This window comes from Hypanus sabinus, unplaced genomic scaffold (assembly GCF_030144855.1).
Source record: "Hypanus sabinus isolate sHypSab1 unplaced genomic scaffold, sHypSab1.hap1 scaffold_709, whole genome shotgun sequence".
NCBI classification, from domain to species: Eukaryota; Metazoa; Chordata; class Chondrichthyes; order Myliobatiformes; family Dasyatidae; genus Hypanus; species Hypanus sabinus.
In genome coordinates, this window is record NW_026781561.1 from 223,175 (window position 1) to 244,347 (window position 21,173).

At 48.3% G+C, this 21,173-nt stretch overlaps 1 protein-coding gene across 1 annotated transcript in view; it reads right to left on the reverse strand.

Annotated features, from left to right (window-relative positions):
* LOC132389929 (myocardin-like) overlaps positions 1 to 20,897 on the reverse strand; it is a gene marked incomplete at its 3' end in the record, with an annotated part of 242,355 nt that extends 221,458 nt beyond the window's left edge. The window contains exons 1-3 of the mRNA XM_059962495.1: positions 20,397 to 20,897; positions 19,719 to 19,794; positions 14,891 to 15,022 (exon numbers count right to left, since the gene is read on the reverse strand). Coding sequence (XP_059818478.1) covers positions 14,891 to 15,022; positions 19,719 to 19,794; positions 20,397 to 20,576 — 388 coding nt within the window. The remainder of the gene's footprint in view (positions 1 to 14,890; positions 15,023 to 19,718; positions 19,795 to 20,396) is intronic.
* Between the last annotated feature and the right edge of the window lie 276 nt (positions 20,898 to 21,173).

The following is a 21,173-nucleotide window of genomic DNA, read 5'->3' on the forward strand; positions in this document are numbered from 1 at the left end:
GCAGGGTAGAAGCTGTCTTATCGTACTGGGGGACCGTTCAATAGTCTGATAACAGCTGGGTAGAAGCTGTCTTATCGTACTGGGGGACCGTTCAATAGTCTGATAACAGCAAGGTAGAAGCTGTCTTATCGTACTGGGGGACGGTTCAATAGTCTGATAACAGCTGGGTAGAAGCTGTTTTATCGTACTGGGGGACCGTTCAATAGTCTGATAACAGCGGGGAAGAAGTTGTCTTATTGTACTGGGGACCATTCAATAGTCTGATAACAGCAGGATAGAAGCTGTCTTATCGTACTGGGGGACCATTCAATAGTCTGATAACAGCGGTGTAGAAGCTGTCTTATCGTACTGGGGGACCGTTCAATCATCTCATAACAGCCGGGTAGAAGCTGTCTTATAATACTGGGGGAACCTTTCAATAGTCTGATAACAGTGGGGTAGAAAATGTCTTATCATACTGGGGACCGTTCAATAATCTGATAACAGCGGGGTAAAAGCTGTCTTTTCGTACTGGCGGACCATTCAATGGACTGATAACAGCGGGGTAGAAGCTGTCTTATCGTACTGGGGGATCATTCAATAGTCTGATAACAGCGGGGTAGAAGAAGTCTTATCGTACTGGTGGACAGTTCAATAGTCTTAAAACAGCGGGGTAGAAGCTGTCTTATCGTACTGGGGGATCATTCAATAGTCTGATAACAGCGGGGTAGAAGCTCTCTTATCGTACTGGGAGGCCGTTCAATAGTCTCATAACAACGGGGCAAAAGCTGTCATATTGTACTGGGGGACCGTTCAATGGTCTGATAACAGCGGGGTAGAAGCTGTCTTATCGTACTGGGCTCTGTTGAATAGTCTGATAACAGCGGGGTAGAAGCTGTCTTATCGTACTGGGGACCGTTCAATAGTCTGATAACAGCGGGGTAGAAGCTGTCTTATTGTACTGGGGGACTGTTCAATAGTCTGATGACAGCGGGGAAGAAGCTGTCTTATCGTACTGGGGGACCGTTCAATAATCTGTTAACAGTGGGGTAGAAGCTGTCTTATCATACTGGGAGGACGTTCAATAGTCTCATAACAACAGGGTAAAAGCTGTCTTATCGTACTGGGGGACCATTCAATAGTCTGATAACAGCGGGGAAGAAGCTGTCTTATCGTACTGTGGGACCGTTCAATAGTCTGTTAACAGTGGGGTAGAAGCTGTCTTATAATACTGGGGGACCGTTCAATAGTCTGATCACAGCGGGGTAGAAGCTGTCTTATCGTACTGGGGAACGTTCAATAGTCTGATAGAAGCGGGGTAGAATCTGTCTTATCGTACTGGGGGAACCGTTCAATAGTCTGATAACAGCAGCGTAGAAGCTGTCTTATCGTACTGGGGGACCGTTCAATAGTCTGATAACAGCGGGGTAGGAGCTGTCTTATCGTACTGGGGGACCGTTCAATAGTCTGATAACAGCGGGGTAGAAGCTGTATTATTGTACTGGTGGACCGTTCAATCGTCTGATATCATTGGGATAGCAGCTGCTTATCGTACTGGGGGACCATTCAACAGTCTGATAACAGCTTAGAATCTGTCTTATCGTACTGGGGGACCGTTCAATAGTCTGATAAGAGCGGGGTAGAAGCTGTCTAATCGTACTGGGGGACCGTTCAATAGTCTGATAACAACGGGGTAGAATCTGTCTTATCGTAGTGGGGGACCATTCAATAGTCTGATGACAGCGGGATAGAAGCTGTCTTATCGTACTGGGAGGACGTTCAATAGTCTCATAACAACGGGGTAAAAGCTGTCATATTGTACTGGGGGACCGTTCAATGGTCTGATAACAGCGGGGTAGAAGCTGTCTTATCGTACTGGGGGACCATTCAATGGTCTGATAACAGCGGGGAAGAATTTGTCTTATCGTACTGGGCTCCGTTGAATGGTCTGATAACTGCGGGGTAGAAGCTGTCTTATAATACTGGGGGACCTTTCAATAGTCTGATAACAGTGGGGTAGAAGCTGACTTATCGTACTGGGGGACCGTTCAATGGTCTGATCACAGCAGGGTAGAAGCTGTCTAATCGTACTGGGGGACCGTTCAATAGTCTGATAACAGCGGGGTAGAAGCTGTTTTATCGTACTCGGGGACCGTTCAATAATCTGATAACAGCGGGGTAGAAGCTGTCTTATCATACTGGGGGACCGTTCAATAGTCTGATAACAGTGGGGTAGATACTGTCTTATCATACTGGGGGACCGTTCAATAGTCTGATAACAGTGGGGTAGATACTGTCTTATCATACTGGGGGACCGTTCAATAGTCTGATAACAGCAGGGTAGAAGCTGTCTTATCGTACTGGGGGACCGTACAATAGTCTGATAACAGTGGGGTAGAAGCTGTCTTATCATACTGGGGACGGTTCAATCGTCTGATAACAGCGGGGTAAAAGCTGTCTTATCGTACTGGTGGACCGTTCAATAGTCTGATAACAGCGGGGAAGAAGTTGTCTTATCGTACTGGGGACCGTTCAATAGTCTGATATCAGCGGGGTATAATCTGTCTTATCCACTGGGGGATCGTTCAATAGTCTGATAACAGTGGGGTAGAATCTGTCTTATCGTACTGGGGGACCGTTCAAAGGTCTGATCACAGCGGGGTAGAATCTGTCTTATCCACTGGGGGAACGTTCAATACTCTGATAACGGTGGTGTAGAAGCTGTCTTATCGTACTGTGGGACAGTTCAATAGTCTGATAACAGCGGGGTAGAAGCTGTCTTATCATGCTGGGGGACCGTTCAATAGTCTGATAACAGCTGGGTAGAAGCTGTCTTATCGTACTGGGGGACCGTTCAATAGTCTGATAACAGCGGGGTAAAAGAAGTCTTAACGTACTGGGGGACTGTTCAATAGTCTGATAAAAGCGGGGTAAAAGAAGTCTTAACGTACTGGGGGACCGTTCAATAGTCTGATAACAGCAGGATAGAAGCTGTCTTGTCGTAGTGGGGGACCGTTGAATAATCTGATATGAACGGGGTAGAAGCTGTCTTATCATACTAGGGGACCTTTCAATAGTCTGATAACAACGGGGATGGGGTTGTCTTCACAAACTGGGGGACCGTTCAATAGTCTGATAACAGAGGGGTAGAAGCTGTCTTATCGTACTGGGGAACGTTCAATAGTTTGATAGAAGCAGGGTAGAAGCTGTTTTATCTTACTGGGGGACCGTTCAATAGTCTGATGACAGCAGGGTAGAAGCTGTCTTGTCGTAGTGGGGGACCGTTGAATAATCTGATAAGAGCGGGGTAGAAGCTGTCTTATCATACTAGGGGACCGTTCAATAGTCTGATAACAGCGGGGATGGAGCTGTCTTCTCAAACTGGGGGACCGTTCAATAGTCTGATAAAAGAGGGGTAGAAGCTGTCTTATCGTACTGGGGAACGTTCATTAGTCTGATAACAGCAGGGTAGAAGCTGTCTTATCGTACTGGGGGACCGTTCAATAGTCTGATAACAGCTGGGTAGAAGCTGTCTTATCGTACTGGGGGACCGTTCAATAGTCTGATAACAGCAGGGTAGAAGCTGTCTTATCGTACTGGGGGACCGTTCAATAGTCTGATAACAGCTGGGTAGAAGCTGTTTTATCGTACTGGGGGACCGTTCAATAGTCTGATAACAGCGGGGAAGAAGTTGTCTTATTGTACTGGGGACCATTCAATAGTCTGATAACAGCAGGATAGAAGCTGTCTTATCGTACTGGGGGACCATTCAATAGTCTGATAACAGCGGTGTAGAAGCTGTCTTATCGTACTGGGGGACCGTTCAATCATCTCATAACAGCCGGGTAGAAGCTGTCTTATAATACTGGGGGAACCTTTCAATAGTCTGATAACAGCGGGGTAGAAGTCTTATCGTACTGGTGGACAGTTCAATAGTCTTAAAACAGCGGGGTAGAAGCTGTCTTATCGTACTGGGGGATCATTCAATAGTCTGATAACAGCGGGGTAGAAGCTCTCTTATCGTACTGGGAGGCCGTTCAATAGTCTCATAACAACGGGGCAAAAGCTGTCATATTGTACTGGGGGACCGTTCAATGGTCTGATAACAGCGGGGTAGAAGCTGTCTTATCGTACTGGGCTCTGTTGAATAGTCTGATAACAGCGGGGTAGAAGCTGTCTTATCGTACTGGGGACCGTTCAATAGTCTGATAACAGCGGGGTAGAAGCTGTCTTATTGTACTGGGGGACTGTTCAATAGTCTGATGACAGCGGGGAAGAAGCTGTCTTATCGTACTGGGGGACCGTTCAGTAATCTGTTAACAGTGGGGTAGAAGCTGTCTTATCATACTGGGAGGACGTTCAATAGTCTCATAACAACGGGGTAAAAGCTGTCTTATCGTACTGGGGGACCATTCAATAGTCTGATAACAGCGGGGAAGAAGCTGTCTTATCGTACTGTGGGACCGTTCAATAGTCTGTTAACAGTGGGGTAGAAGCTGTCTTATAATACTGGGGGACCGTTCAATAGTCTGATCACAGCGGGGTAGAAGCTGTCTTATCGTACTGGGGAACGTTCAATAGTCTGATAGAAGCGGGGTAGAATCTGTCTTATCGTACTGGGGGAACCGTTCAATAGTCTGATAACAGCAGCGTAGAAGCTGTCTTATCGTACTGGGGGACCGTTCAATAGTCTGATAACAGCGGGGTAGGAGCTGTCTTATCGTACTGGGGGACCGTTCAATAGTCTGATAACAGCGGGGTAGAAGCTGTATTATTGTACTGGTGGACCGTTCAATCGTCTGATATCATTGGGATAGCAGCTGCTTATCGTACTGGGGGACCATTCAACAGTCTGATAACAGCTTAGAATCTGTCTTATCGTACTGGGGGACCGTTCAATAGTCTGATAAGAGCGGGGTAGAAGCTGTCTAATCGTACTGGGGGACCGTTCAATAGTCTGATAACAACGGGGTAGAATCTGTCTTATCGTAGTGGGGGACCATTCAATAGTCTGATGACAGCGGGATAGAAGCTGTCTTATCGTACTGGGAGGACGTTCAATAGTTTCATAACAACGGGGTAAAAGCTGTCATATTGTACTGGGGGACCGTTCAATGGTCTGATAACAGCGGGGTAGAAGCTGTCTTATCGTACTGGGGGACCATTCAATGGTCTGATAACAGCGGGGAAGAATTTGTCTTATCGTACTGGGCTCCGTTGAATGGTCTGATAACTGCGGGGTAGAAGCTGTCTTATAATACTGGGGGACCTTTCAATAGTCTGATAACAGTGGGGTAGAAGCTGACTTATCGTACTGGGGGACCGTTCAATGGTCTGATCACAGCAGGGTAGAAGCTGTCTAATCGTACTGGGGGACCGTTCAATAGTCTGATAACAGCGGGGTAGAAGCTGTTTTATCGTACTCGGGGACCGTTCAATAATCTGATAACAGCGGGGTAGAAGCTGTCTTATCATACTGGGGGACCGTTCAATAGTCTGATAACAGTGGGGTAGATACTGTCTTATCATACTGGGGGACCGTTCAATAGTCTGATAACAGTGGGGTAGATACTGTCTTATCATACTGGGGGACCGTTCAATAGTCTGATAACAGCAGGGTAGAAGCTGTCTTATCGTACTGGGGGACCGTACAATAGTCTGATAACAGTGGGGTAGAAGCTGTCTTATCATACTGGGGACGGTTCAATCGTCTGATAACAGCGGGGTAAAAGCTGTCTTATCGTACTGGTGGACCGTTCAATAGTCTGATAACAGCGGGGAAGAAGTTGTCTTATCGTACTGGGGACCGTTCAATAGTCTGATATCAGCGGGGTATAATCTGTCTTATCCACTGGGGGATCGTTCAATAGTCTGATAACAGTGGGGTAGAATCTGTCTTATCGTACTGGGGGACCGTTCAATGGTCTGATCACAGCGGGGTAGAATCTGTCTTATCCACTGGGGGAACGTTCAATACTCTGATAACGGTGGTGTAGAAGCTGTCTTATCGTACTGTGGGACAGTTCAATAGTCTGATAACAGCGGGGTAGAAGCTGTCTTATCATGCTGGGGGACCGTTCAATAGTCTGATAACAGCTGGGTAGAAGCTGTCTTATCGTACTGGGGGACCGTTCAATAGTCTGATAACAGCGGGGTAAAAGAAGTCTTAACGTACTGGGGGACTGTTCAATAGTCTGATAAAAGCGGGGTAAAAGAAGTCTTAACGTACTGGGGGACCGTTCAATAGTCTGATAACAGCAGGATAGAAGCTGTCTTGTCGTAGTGGGGGACCGTTGAATAATCTGATATGAACGGGGTAGAAGCTGTCTTATCATACTAGGGGACCTTTCAATAGTCTGATAACAACGGGGATGGGGTTGTCTTCACAAACTGGGGGACCGTTCAATAGTCTGATAACAGAGGGGTAGAAGCTGTCTTATCGTACTGGGGAACGTTCAATAGTTTGATAGAAGCAGGGTAGAAGCTGTTTTATCTTACTGGGGGACCGTTCAATAGTCTGATGACAGCAGGGTAGAAGCTGTCTTGTCGTAGTGGGGGACCGTTGAATAATCTGATAAGAGCGGGGTAGAAGCTGTCTTATCATACTAGGGGACCGTTCAATAGTCTGATAACAGCGGGGATGGAGCTGTCTTCTCAAACTGGGGGACCGTTCAATAGTCTGATAAAAGAGGGGTAGAAGCTGTCTTATCGTACTGGGGAACGTTCATTAGTCTGATAACAGCAGGGTAGAAGCTGTCTTATCGTACTGGGGGACCGTTCAATAGTCTGATAACAGCTGGGTAGAAGCTGTCTTATCGTACTGGGGGACCGTTCAATAGTCTGATAACAGCAGGGTAGAAGCTGTCTTATCGTACTGGGGGACCGTTCAATAGTCTGATAACAGCTGGGTAGAAGCTGTTTTATCGTACTGGGGGACCGTTCAATAGTCTGATAACAGCGGGGAAGAAGTTGTCTTATTGTACTGGGGACCATTCAATAGTCTGATAACAGCAGGATAGAAGCTGTCTTATCGTACTGGGGGACCATTCAATAGTCTGATAACAGCGGTGTAGAAGCTGTCTTATCGTACTGGGGGACCGTTCAATCATCTCATAACAGCCGGGTAGAAGCTGTCTTATAATACTGGGGGAACCTTTCAATAGTCTGATAACAGTGGGGTAGAAAATGTCTTATCATACTGGGGACCGTTCAATAATCTGATAACAGCGGGGTAAAAGCTGTCTTTTCGTACTGGCGGACCATTCAATGGACTGATAACAGCGGGGTAGAAGCTGTCTTATCGTACTGGGGGACCGTTCAATCGTCTGATATCTTTGGGATAGCAGCTGGCTTATCGTACTGGGCTCTGTTGAATAGTCTGATAACAGCGGGGTAGAAGCTGTCTTATCGTACTGGGGACCGTTCATTAGTCTGATAACAGCGGGGTAGAAGCTGTCTTATTGTACTGGGGGACTGTTCAATAGTCTGATGACAGCGGGGAAGAAGCTGTCTTATCGTACTGGGGGACCGTTCAATAATCTGTTAACAGTGGGGTAGAAGCTGTCTTATCATACTGGGAGGACGTTCAATAGTCTCATAACAACGGGGTAAAAGCTGTCTTATCGTACTGGGGGACCATTCAATAGTCTGATAACAGCGGGGAAGATGCTGTCTTATCGTACTGTGGGACCGTTCAATAGTCTGTTAACAGTGGGGTAGAAGCTGTCTTATAATACTGGGGGACCGTTCAATAGTCTGATCACAGCGGGGTAGAAGCTGTCTTATCGTACTGGGGAACGTTCAATAGTCTGATAGAAGCGGGGTAGAATCTGTCTTATCGTACTGGGGGAACCGTTCAATAGTCTGATAACAGCAGCGTAGAAGCTGTCTTATCGTACTGGGGGACCGTTCAATAGTCTGATAACAGCGGGGTAGAAGCTGTCTTATCGTACTGGGGGACCGTTCAATCGTCTGATATCATTGGGATAGCAGCTGGCTTATCGTACTGGGGGACCATTCAACAGTCTGATAACAGCTTAGAATCTGTCTTATCGTACTGGGGGACCGTTCAATAGTCTGATAAGAGCGGGGTAGAAGCTGTCTAATCGTACTGGGGGACCGTTCAATAGTCTGATAACAACGGGGTAGAATCTGTCTTATCGTAGTGGGGGACCATTCAATAGTCTGATGACAGCGGGATAGAAGCTGTCTTATCGTACTGGGAGGACTTTCAATAGTCTCATAACAACGGGGTAAAAGCTGTCATATTGTACTGGGGGACCGTTCAATGGTCTGATAACAGCGGGGTAGAAGCTGTCTTATCGTACTGGGGGACCATTCAATGGTCTGATAACAGCGGGGAAGAAGTTGTCTTATCGTACTGGGCTCCGTTGAATGGTCTGATAACAGCGGGGTAGAAGCTGTCTTGTAATACTGGGGGACCGTTCAATAGTCTGATAACAGTGGGGTAGAAGCTGACTTATCGTACTGGGGGACCGTTCAATGGTCTGATCACTGCAGGGTAGAAGCTGTCTAATCGTACTGGGGGACCGTTCAATAGTCTGATAACAGTGGGGTAGATACTGTCTTATCATACTGGGGGACCGTTCAATAGTCTGATAACAGTGGGGTAGATACTGTCTTATCATACTGGGGGACCGTTCAATAGTCTGATAACAGCAGGATAGAAGCTGTCTTATCGTACTGGGCGACCGTTCAATAGTCTGATAACAGCGGTGAAGAAGTTGTCTTATCGTACTGGGGACCGTTCAATAGTGTGATAACAGCAGGGTAGAAGCTGTCTTATCGTACTGGGGGACCGTACAATAGTCTGATAACAGTGGGGTAGAAGCTGTCTTATCATACTGGGGACGGTTCAATAGTCTGATAACAGCGGGGTAAAAGCTGTCTTATCGTACTGGTGGACCGTTCAATAGTCAGATAACAGCGGGGAAGAAGTTGTCTTATCGTACTGGGGACCGTTCAATAGTCTGATATCAGCGGGGTAGAAGCTGTCTTATCGTACTGGGGGACCGTTCAATAGTCTGATAACAGCGGGGTAAAAGAAGTCTTAACGTACTGGGGGACTGTTCAATAGTCTGATAAAAGCGGGGTAAAAGAAGTCTTAACGTACTGGGGGACCGTTCAATAGTCTGATAACAGCAGGGTAGAAGCTGTCTTGTCGTAGTGGGGGACCGTTGAATAATCTGATATGAACGGGGTAGAAGCTGTCTTATCATACTAGGGGACGTTTCAATAGTCTGATAACAACGGGGATGGGGTTGTCTTCACAAACTGGGGGACCGTTCAATAGTCTGATAACAGCGGGGTAGAAGCTGTCTTATCGTACTGGGGGACCGTTCAATCGTCTGATATCATTGGGATAGCAGCTGGCTTATCGTACTGGGGACTGCTCAACAGTCTGATAACAGCTCAGAATCTGTCTTATCATACTGGGGGACCGTTCAATAGTCTGATAAGAGCGGGGTAGAAGCTGTCTTGTCGTACTGGGGGACCGTTCAATAGTCTGATAACAGCGGGGTAGAAGGGGTTTTATCGTACTGCAGGACTATTCAATCGTCTGATAACAGCGGGGTAAAAGAAGTCTTAACGTACTGGGGGACTGTTCAATAGTCTGATAAAAGCGGGGTAAAAGAAGTCTTAACGTACTGGGGGACCGTTCAATAGTCTGATAACAGCAGGGTAGAAGCTGTCTTGTCGTAGTGGGGGACCGTTGAATAATCTGATATGAACGGGGTAGAAGCTGTCTTATCATACTAGGGGACGTTTCAATAGTCTGATAACAACGGGGATGGGGTTGTCTTCCCAAACTGGGGGACCGTTCAATAGTCTGATAACAGCGGGGTAGAAGCTGTCTTATCGTACTGGGGGACCGTTCAATCGTCTGATATCATTGGGATAGCAGCTGGCTTATCGTACTGGGGACTGCTCAACAGTCTGATAACAGCTCAGAATCTGTCTTATCATACTGGGGGACCGTTCAATAGTCTGATAAGAGCGGGGTAGAAGCTGTCTTGTCGTACTGGGGGACCGTTCAATAGTCTGATAACAGCGGGGTAGAAGGGGTTTTATCGTACTGCAGGACTATTCAATCGTCTGATAACAGCGGGGTAGAAAATGTCTTATCGTACTGGTGGACCGTTCAATAGTCTGATAACAGCGGGGTAGAATCTGTCTTATCGTACTGGGGGACCATTCAACAGTCTGATAACAGCTTAGAATCTGTCTTATCGTACTGGGGGACCGTTCAATAGTCTGATAAGAGCGGGGTAGAAGCTGTCTTATCATACTGGGGGACCGTTCAATAGTCTGATAACAACGGGGTAGAATCTGTCTTATCGTAGTGGGGGACCATTCAATAGTCTGATGACTGCGGGGTAGAAGCTGTCTTATCGTACTGGGAGGACGTTCAATAGTCTCATAACAACGGGGTAAAAGCTGTCATATTGTACTGGGGGACCGTTCAATGGTCTGATAACAGCGGGGTAGAAGTTGTCTTATCGTACTGGGCTCCGTTGAATAGTCTGATAACAGCGGGGTAGAAGCTGTCTTATAATACTGGGGGACCGTTCAACAGTCTGATAACAGTGGGGTAGAAGCTGACTTATCGTACTGGGGGACCATTCAACAGTCTGATAACAGCTTAGAATCTGTCTTATCGTACTGGGGGACCATTCAATAGTCTGATAAGAGCGGGGTAGAAGCTGTCTTATCGTACTGGGGGACCGTTCAATAGTCTGATAACAACGGCGTAGAATCTGTCTTATCGTAGTGGGGGACCATTCAATAGTCTGATGACTGCGGGGTAGAAGCTGTCTTATCGTACTGGGAGGACGTTCAATAGTCTCATAACAACGGGGTAAAAGCTGTCATATTGTACTGGGGGACCGTTCAATGGTCTGATAACAGCGGGGTAGAAGTTGTCTTATCGTACTGGGCTCCGTTGAATGGTCTGATAACAGCGGGGTAGAAGCTGTCTTATAATACTGGGGGACCGTTCAACAGTCTGATAACAGTGGGGTAGAAGCTGACTTATCGTACTGGGGGACCATTCAATGGTCTGATCACAGCGGGGTAGAAGCTGTCTAATCGTACTGGGGGACCGTTCAATGGTCTGATAACAGCGGGGTAGAAGCTGTCTTATCGTACTGGGGGACCTTTCAATAGTATGATAACAGTGGGGTAGAAGCTGTTTTATCGTACTCGGGGACCGTTCAATAATCTGATAACAGCGGGGTAGAAGCTGTCTTATAAGTACTGGGGGAACCGTTCAATAGTCTGATAACAGCGGGGTAGATACTGTCTTATCGTACTGGGGAACCGTTCAATAGTCTGATAACAGTGGGGTAGATACTGTCTTATCGTACTGGGGGACCGTTCAATAGTCTGATAACAGTGGGGTAGATACTGTCTTATCGTACTGGGGGACCGTTCAATAGTCTGATAACAGTGGGGTAGATACTGTCTTATCGTACTGGGGGACCGTTCAATAGTCTGATAACAGTGGGGTAGATACTGTCTTATCGTACTGGGGGACCGTTCAATAGTCTGATAACAGTGGGGTAGATACTGTCTTATCGTTGTGGGGGACCGTTCAATAGTCTGATAACAGTGGGGTAGATACTGTCTTATCGTACTGGGGGACCGTTCAATAGTCTGATAACAGCGGGGCAGAATCTGTCTTATCGTACTGGGGGACCGTTCAATAGTCTGATAACAGCGGGGTAGAATCTGTCTTATCGTACTGGGGGACCGTTCAATAGTCTGATTACTGCGTGGTAGAAACTGTCTTATTATACTGGGGACCGTTCAATAGTCTGATAACAGCGGGGTAGAATCTGTCTTATCGTACTGGGGGACCGTTCAATAGTCTGATTACTGCGGGGTAGAAACTGTCTTATTATACTGGGGACAGTTCAATAGTCTGATAACAGCGGGGTAGAATTTGTCTTATCGTACTGGGGGATCATTCAATAGTCTGATGACAGCGGGGTAGTAGCTGTCTTTTCGTACTGGGGGACCGTTCAATGGTCTGATAACAGCGGGGTAGAAACTGTCTTATGGTACTGGGGGACCTTTCAATAGTCTGATAACAGCGGGGTAGAAACTGTCTTATGGTACTGGGGGACCTTTCAATAGTCTGTATTAAGTCTGTTTTATTACTAACCCTAACCCTAACTCTAACCCTAATGCGAGGTCTCAGTGTGCCTGGCATTTCGTCGGCTACATGGAACTGTCTATGTTCCCAGCATTGCTCCCCAGCTCTTCCTACGCTACATCAACCGCTGCATTGCTGAGCTTGTCGACTTCATTAACTTTGCCTCTAATTTCCACACTCAAATTTACTTGGTCCATTTCTAACAGCTCCCTTCCGTTTCTCATTCCCTCTGTCTCTATCTATGGAGACACCTTATCTACTGATATCTTTTATAAACCCACTGACTCTCACATCTATCTGTACTATACTTCTTCCCACCGTTACTTATAAAAATGCCATTCCCTTTTCTCATTTCCTCTGTCTTCATGATGAGGCTTTTCATTCCAGAAAAACAGATGTTATCCTACTAAGAAAAGGGCTTCCTTCTCTCAACCATGCTGCCCTCACCCACATCTCTTCCATTTCATGCACGTCTGCTCTCAACCCGTCCTCCCACTGCCACACCAGGGAAAGTGTTCCTATTGCCCTAAATGCCTTCACAGCCAGCACTTAATTCTCCTTAACATCCCATCCGGATCCCATCATCGAGCACAACCTTCTGCTTCTCTCCCTACGAGACTCTCTTGACCACTTGTCCTTCCACCCTGATCTCCTTCGTAGCACTTATCCTTGCAAGCAGAACAAGTGCCACTCCTGCCCCTACACCTCCTCCCTCACTATCATTTAGGGCCCCAAACACTCCTTCCTGGTGAAGCAACACTTCACTTCTGCGTCTGTTGGGTCATATACTGTGTCTGATGCTCCTGGTGTGGCCTCCTGTATATCGGTGAGACCCAACGTAGATTGGGAGACCGCTTCACCAAGCCATCCATCCTTCAGAAAGAGCATGGCTTTCCACCCATTTTAACTCCACTTCCCAGTCCCATTCTAACATGCCAGTATATGGCCTCCTCTACTGTCGTGTGAGGCTGCACTCAAGTTGTAGGAACAACATCTTATATTCCATCTGGATAATCTCCAAGCTGATGGCATGAACATCCATTTCTCAAACTTTTGTTAGTTGCCCTTTCTCTCCTTCACCATGCCCCAATCTTTCACAGCTTCTCTCCTTACCTCCGTTTGTTAATCCTCCCCCTTTACGTTCTTCCATGGTCTCTGTCCTTTCCCATTAGATTTTCCCTTCTCCAGCCCTTTATTTCCTCCACCAGCCAACTTCCCAGTTCCTTACTTTACCCCTCGCCCTCCCCAACCAAGTTTCACCTAACCCCTGCCATCTGTACTTTCGCCCCTCCCTCCACTTCTTATTCTGTCCTCTCCCCTTCCTTTCCAGTCCTGATGAAGGTTCTTGGCCCAAAACATTGACTGTTTATTCATTTCCATAGATGCTGCCTGGCCTGCTGAGCTCAGGGTGGGTATGGTCTTTGGGTTAGGGTTTGGGTTAGGGTTAGGGTTCTACCCCTACCCCTACCCCTACCCCTACCCCTACCCCTAACCCTGCTGAGCTCAGGGTGGGTATGGTCTTTGGGTTAGGGTTTGGGTTAGGGTTAGGGTTCTACCCCTACCCCTAACCCTAACTCTGCTGAGCTCAGGGTGGGTATGGTCTTTGGGTTAGGGTTAGGGTTCTACCCCTACCCCTAACCCTACCCCTACCCCTAACCCTGCTGAGCTCAGGGTGGGTATGGTCTTTGGCAGCTTCACTGAGAAGTGTAGACGAAGTCCCTGGAGGCTGTTAGCATGTACTCTGGGTCAGGCAGGGACTCTGTTAGCATGTACTCTGGGTCAGGCAGGGACTCTGTTAGCATGTACTCTGGGTCAGGCTGCAAACTTTACAGAATGTGGATTGCAGTTTGAAACACAGCTCTGAACAATGGGCTTCCTGGAACTGCAGGTTGGGGTTAATCGCAAACAAAGAAACTCTCCACTTAGACCTGAGGTGTCTGCATCTGCATGAATGCAGCCTGGAGTCAGAAAATAACATTCATTTTGGGTGTCTGGAGTGTGGGTGTGGAAAAGAAGGTGTTTGAAAACTATATGTAATTCAAAGGAAGCGTTGCAATGATAGAGTTACCCTGCTGTTACATTTGATCTTTAGCATATAAAATGTCATGTAATATTGGGTTGGGAGGTTTTTTCCTCCAAGAGTGTCTCAGTATGATGCCTGTTGCTTGTTTTTGACAAATAAAACATTTTTATAACCATCAGTCCTGATGAGGGTTCTTGGCCTGAAAATCTGTCGACTGTTTACCAACTTCCTCCAGCATTTTGTGTTGCTTGGATTTCCAGAATCTGCAGATTTTCTCTTGTTTGTAATTGGCTGATATCCACTAGCTTCACGAACTTCAGTGTTTCTCCAGTGACTTTGTCTACAATTACAAACGGGCTGGGGAGACTGGTTTCCCTGCCATGCTGATCTCTCTGCTTTCTCAGGCGGAGCAGTTGCTGGCCTAGGCCATGACGCATTCAGATAGGACGCTTTCGGCTGCCATCCATTCCTAACCATAGAACGAGATGTCAGGGGGAAGTGGTTGAGGCAGCTACATTAACAATATTCAAAAGGCACTTGGACAGGTACAAGGATAAGAAAGGTTTAGAGGGATATGGAATGAACATAGTCAGATGGACTGGCCCGGGGACAAAGCACCTATTTCCCTGCTGTCTGATTTCAATCACAGCCGACCACCACGTCTTCAGGTGATACGGCCAATGTTTTCCCCTTCCTAATCTGTCACTTACCTGTGAGGCCCTTTCCCTCCACGGGGCAGCGGGGAGGGTTCTTCTGTTCCCCCAGCTCTGGAGCGCTGAGAACCACTTCACCAAAGTCATCAGTCTTCTTCCGCTTTGTGTTGGTCGTATCTGGGACAACACCTGTGTCAAAGTGATTGACACGTGTATCATAACTTACACCTTCAATATTTGCACTGACAAATGCAGCTTGTGGATTGTGCTCACTAACTCCAGTCCATATGTGTGAGAAACCCACTATGCAGTCAGAGGGAGAATGAACACACTCCTTTCAGACACAGGTGAGAATTGAAGGAACACTGGAGACCCAACCCCGTGCAGGAGCACAAAAGGATATGGGAACGTGCATGGGTCCCAGATGTAGACAGGGTGTAAGGCACACATGCTTTCATCGGTCGGGTGTTGAATACAAGAGTCGGGAGGTCACATCACAGCCGCAAAAAAATCTGGTCTGTCCGCTCTTGGAGTATTGTGCGCAGTTCTGGTCGACCCATGACAGGTAGCGTGTGGGTGCAGAAGAGATTCACCAGGATGATTACAGGGCTTGAGGGGCACGCAGAGGTCGGACAAACTTGGGTTATTTTTTCTGAAAAGAATACTGTGTGTAAAGTAGAGGGTTAGGGTTAGGGTTAACCCTAACCCTAACCCTAATGCCAGTTTCCTTTTCCCCTGGGAGGGAATGCCGAGTACCAGAGGTCATGTATTAAAGTAAGAGGGAGAAAGTTCAAAGGACACATGAGGGGCAAGTTTTCTTTATGCAGACAGTGGTGGGTGTCTGAAAATGCTGCCATGGTTGGTGCTGAAGGCAGAACAGATAAAGAGGTTTAATCAAGATCTTAAAAGACACATGGATTACAGAGAATGGAAGAGATGGATATTGTGTGCGGGGAAGGGAAGGAGATGGACGTTGTGTAAAGCTCCCTCCTCAATTCCTATGACACTCCCGAGGTCAGACACAGAGTGAAGCTCCCTCCACACCATCCCATCACACACTCCCAGGGTCAGACACAGAGTGAATCTCCCTCCACACCGTCCCATCACACACTCCCGGGGTCAGGCACAGAGTGAATCTCCCTCCACACCATCCCATCACACACTCCCAGGGTCAGACACAGAGTGAATCTCCCTCCACACCGTCCCATCACACATTCCCGGGGTCAGGCACAGAGCGAATCTCCCTCCACACCGTCCCGTCACACACTCCCGGGGTCAGACACAGAGCGAATCTCCCTCCACACCGTCCCATCACACACTCCCGGTGTCAGACACAGAGTGAATCTCCCTCCACACTGTCCCATCACACACTCCTGGGGTCAGACACAGAGTGAATCTCCCTCCACACCGTCCCATCACACACTCCCGGGGTCAGACACAGAGTGAATCTCCCTCCACACCGTCCCATCACACACTCCCGGGGTCAGACACAGAGTGAATCTCCCTCCACACTGTCCCATCACACACTCCCGGGCTCAGACACAGAGTGAATCTCCCTCCACACCGTCCCGGAGTCAGACACAGAGTGAATCTCCCTCCACACTGTCCCATCACACACTCCTGATGTCAGACACAGAGTGAATCTCCCTCCACACCGTCCCATCACACATTCCCGGGGTCAGGCACAGAGCGAATCTCCCTCCACACCATCCCATCACACACTCCCGGTGTCAGACACAGAGTGAATCTCCCTCCACACTGTCCCATCACACACTCCTGGGGTCAGACACAGAGTGAATCTCCCTCCACACCGTCCCATCACACACTCCCGGGGTCAGACACAGAGTGAATCTCCCTCCACACCGTCCCATCACACACTCCCGGGGTCAGACACAGAGTGAATCTCCCTCCACACTGTCCCATCACACACTCCCGGGCTCAGACACAGAGTGAATCTCCCTCCACACCGTCCCGGAGTCAGACACAGAGTGAATCTCCCTCCACACTGTCCCATCACACACTCCTGGGGTCAGACACAGAGTAAATCTCCCTCCACACCGTCCCATCACACACACCTGGGGTCAGACAGAGTGAATCTCCCTCCACCCCGTCCCATCACACACTCCCGGGGTCAGACACAGAGTGAATCTCCCTCCACACCGTCCCATCACACACTCCCGGGGTCAGACACAGAGTGAATCTCCCTCCACCCCGTCCCATCACACACTCCCGGGGTCAGACACAGAGTGAATCTCCCTCCACACCGTCCCATCACACACTCCCGGGGTCAGACACAGAGTGAATCTCCCTCCACACCGTCCCATCACACACTCCCGGGGTCAGACACAGAGTGAATCTCCCTCCACCCCGTCCCATCACACACTCCCGGGGTCAGACACAGAGTGAATCTCCCACACCGTCCCATCACACACTCCCGGGGTCAGACACAGAGTGAATCTCCCTCCACACCGTCCCATCACACACTCCCGGGGTCAGACACAGAGTGAATCTCCCTCCACACCGTCCCATCACACACTCCCGGGGTCAGACAGAGTGTGAATCTCCCTCCACACCATCCCATCACACACTGCCGGGGTCAGACACAGAGTGAATCTCCCTCGACTCCGTCCCATCACACACTCCCGGGGTCAGACAGAGAGTGAATCTCCCTCCACACCATCCCATCACACACTCCCGGGGTCAGACAGAGAGTGAATCTCCCTCCACACCGTCCCATCACACACTCCCGGGGTCAGACACAGAGTGAATCACCCTCCACACTGTCCCATCACACACTCCCGGGGTCAGACACAGAGTGAATCTCCCTCCACACTGTCCCATCACACACTCCCGGGGTCAGACACAGAGTGAATCTCCCTCCACACCGTCCCATCACACATTCCCGGGGTCAGGCACGAAGTGAACTCTGTATGGTATCGGCTTTGAATTGCAGAGTTAGGGAATGGTTCCTGCCTGGAGAGAATCTGATCTATTGCCAGATCCTTTCCAGAACTGACTCATTTATTCCATCCGCTGTCCAAGTTCCTCCCCTCAACCCCCAGCACAATTATCCAATTCCCTCTCCAAAGCCACCGGAAGCTGAGCTGGTCACATCTGCAGACGGTATTATGCAGATTTCAGGTCTGCCAAGTAACTCTTTTCTCTCCTCCAATGACTCCAAATTCTATCATCTTCAACCATCGCCAATCCTTCCTGCAGCTCACACGGTTCCCTCTGTCTCAACCTTTCATTCCCTGTGCTTCAGTCAGATGTCCCTTCACTCATTGCCCTCTTCAGTGACAACTCTACCTGCCACTCCAGTCCAACCCTGTCACTATTGCCTTCCCACTTGTTTGCCTGGATGATAAGACAGGATTAGGCTATTTGGCCCATTGAGTATTCTCTGCCATTCCATCATGGCAAATTTATTATCCCTCTGAACCCTGTTCTCCTGTCTTCTATCCATAACTTTTCACTCCTTCACAAATCAAGAACCTGTCAATGTCTGCTTAAAATAAACTCAATATCTTGGCCTCCTCAGCTGTCTGTGGCAATGAATTCCACAGATACACTACACTCTGGCTGAAGAAATTCCTTCTCATTTCTGTTCTGAATGGATGTCCCTCTGTTCTGAGGCTGTGCACTCTGGACCTGGACTTCCCACAAGAGGAAACATCCTCTCCACATTCACTCAAAACTTGAAAGGTTTCAATGAGAACCCCCTCATTCTTCTAAATGTCAGCGTATACAGGCCTAGAGACATCAAACGCTTCTCATACATTAACTTTTACATTCCAGAAACAATTCCTGTGGTCCCCCGTCCCGTCCCCAATGACAGTACATATTTTCCTAGATATGGGGGCCGAAACTGCTCACAGTACTTCAAGCACAGCTTATCTAATGTCTTATAAAGCCTCAGCTGTTGTATACAAGTCCATCAAAATGAATGCTGGTGCCTTTGCATTCAGCCAGTTGACGAGGTCACTAGGACTGAACGTATTATTTGTGCTTCAGTTCAAGCCAGTGAGCCAGGGAGGTAAAGAACAAAATGGGCCTCTGGAAAAACAGTCAGCTACACCGCTCGACAGAGACATCTACTGGTCAAAGTTCACAGCAAATACCGTTTCCCACAACACAAATCAGGCTCAGAGGCCTACAACTGAAATCAGGGCTACAGGCCATCCTCTAGCTAAAGAAATTCCTCCTCTTCTCTGTTCTAAAAGGACGTCCCTGTATTCTCAGGGTGTGTGTTCCGGTCTTAGACACCCCCACCATAGGAAACATCCTCTCCGCATCCATTCTATCGAGGAGGAGGATTGTACATGGGGCCATCATACAGAAGCTCCAAAGACCTCAACGCCAGGAAAGGAAGGTTACAACCAGAAGATGAGCTGAACCTAGACACTTGACCAGGACAGAGAAGTGGCAAGCTGCTGTCGGCAGCCCATGACCCATGGGCAAGTGATGGGCAGACATGTCCTACTAAGGAGGAAGGACAAAGACAGTAAGGTAAAGAAACATGATGAAAGAGGTGGTGAATTCAGTCAAAAAGGGCAAGTAACCATACATACGTCAGGTTAAAGAAGCTGAAGCTGAAACTGGACCAGGGCCTTGGAGGAAATGAAGACTGAGAAGAACTCAAGCAAGGATTTAGGAGAGCCAATGGGGGGACAGCAGGTCAAGGGTCGAGCATTCCAGTGCTGTAAAAGCCCAGAGCTACAGAAACAGCAATGGACTTCACCAGGTTTGCCTGGACACTGGCCCAGAACAGAGGATTCTGGCCGCCTCTTGTCCAGTAGGAGGGGATGGGCTGAAAAATGACTTGAAGTTCTTTTTCTTCTTCTTATGTTTGTTAAAAACAACAGATTAATGTAAATGACCCTACCTTCTAGGATGTCTGTCTGCACAAGGTCGGGGTGCAGGGGAGGGCTGTGTCTCTTGTGCTTGAGAGAACCCTCATTCTGTGGAGAGGGAGGAAAGGGGGGGGAGAAAGATGGGGAGGGAAAGGTGAGAGAGAGGGTGGAGAGAGATGAGAGGGAGAAGGTTGCAGGAGAGAGAGAAAGAAATGGACAGATGGATATCATAAACACAAGTAGTCCTATAAATGCTGGAAATCAAGAGTAACATATAAAATGCTGGAGGAACTCAGCAAGTCAGGCAGATTTTATGGAGGAGGATAAAGATTTAATGGGGTGTGAACAGGTCTCTTCTGATAAAGAGTCTTGGCCCAAAATATCATCTTTTTATTCCCTTCCATAGATTCTGCTTGACCTCCTGAGTGCTATAAACTTCTCTATACTAACCTCTCCCTCCCTTCTCTTCCCGTTCCCCTCTCCATCCTCTCCTCCCCCCACAAACTTCAACACAGACTGGGGGAGGGGGGATGATTTTCAGCAATGCACTGATCCTATAGAATTCACACACACACAACCTCACACACACACACAGACACACTCACATTCGCACATGTACACACACTCACATAAACTCACACACAACCTCACACAGACATAGACATGCACTCATACAACACTCACTCTCTGATGCACCATCAATAACTCACACTGAGACGTAAGGCGAGATATCGGCTTTTATTGACTGGGAGAAGGAACCAGGAGTGAGTGTCCATCATAATATGTCCTGGAGACTGAGGCCGAGCGTCAGGCCTCAGATCGCCTTTATACAGGGGCCTGTGGGAGGAGCCACAGGAGCAGTCAGCAGGGGCGTGTCCCGACAGGCACATAGTTCACCACACTCTCACACACATAGTCACAAACACACTCACTTAAACTCACACACACAACCTCACACATAGACTCATACACTCACACTCACTCAAGCACACTCTCCCAGTCACACGCACACACAATCACACTAACAGGCATACACAAACATAGTCAGAAACAAGCACACTCACACACATACTCTCACTTGCACACTCACAAACACGCACATACTGTAGGCCTCCATTAGTCTCGACAGATCATGGATTTGCACCTTGGAAAGATTCCAGTGCAAACCTGGGCAGGGTTTTTTTTAGTGGGAGACCAGCAATTTCCCAAGCTGAAACTCTCCACTCTCCACGCCTCGGATGTTGTCCAAGAGAAGGGCATTAGGACCCATACAGATTGGCACCGGTGTCGTCGCAGAGGATCAGGGAGTCAGTGTTGTGGACACACTGGGAGGGTGGGGGATCGGTGTTGTTGACCCTTTGGGAGGGTGGGGGATCGGAGTTGTTAATCCACTGGGAGTGTGGGGATCAGTGTTCTTGACACACGGGGAGGGTGGGGGATCAGAGTTGTTGTTGACACACTGGGAGGGTGGGGGATCAGTGTTGTTG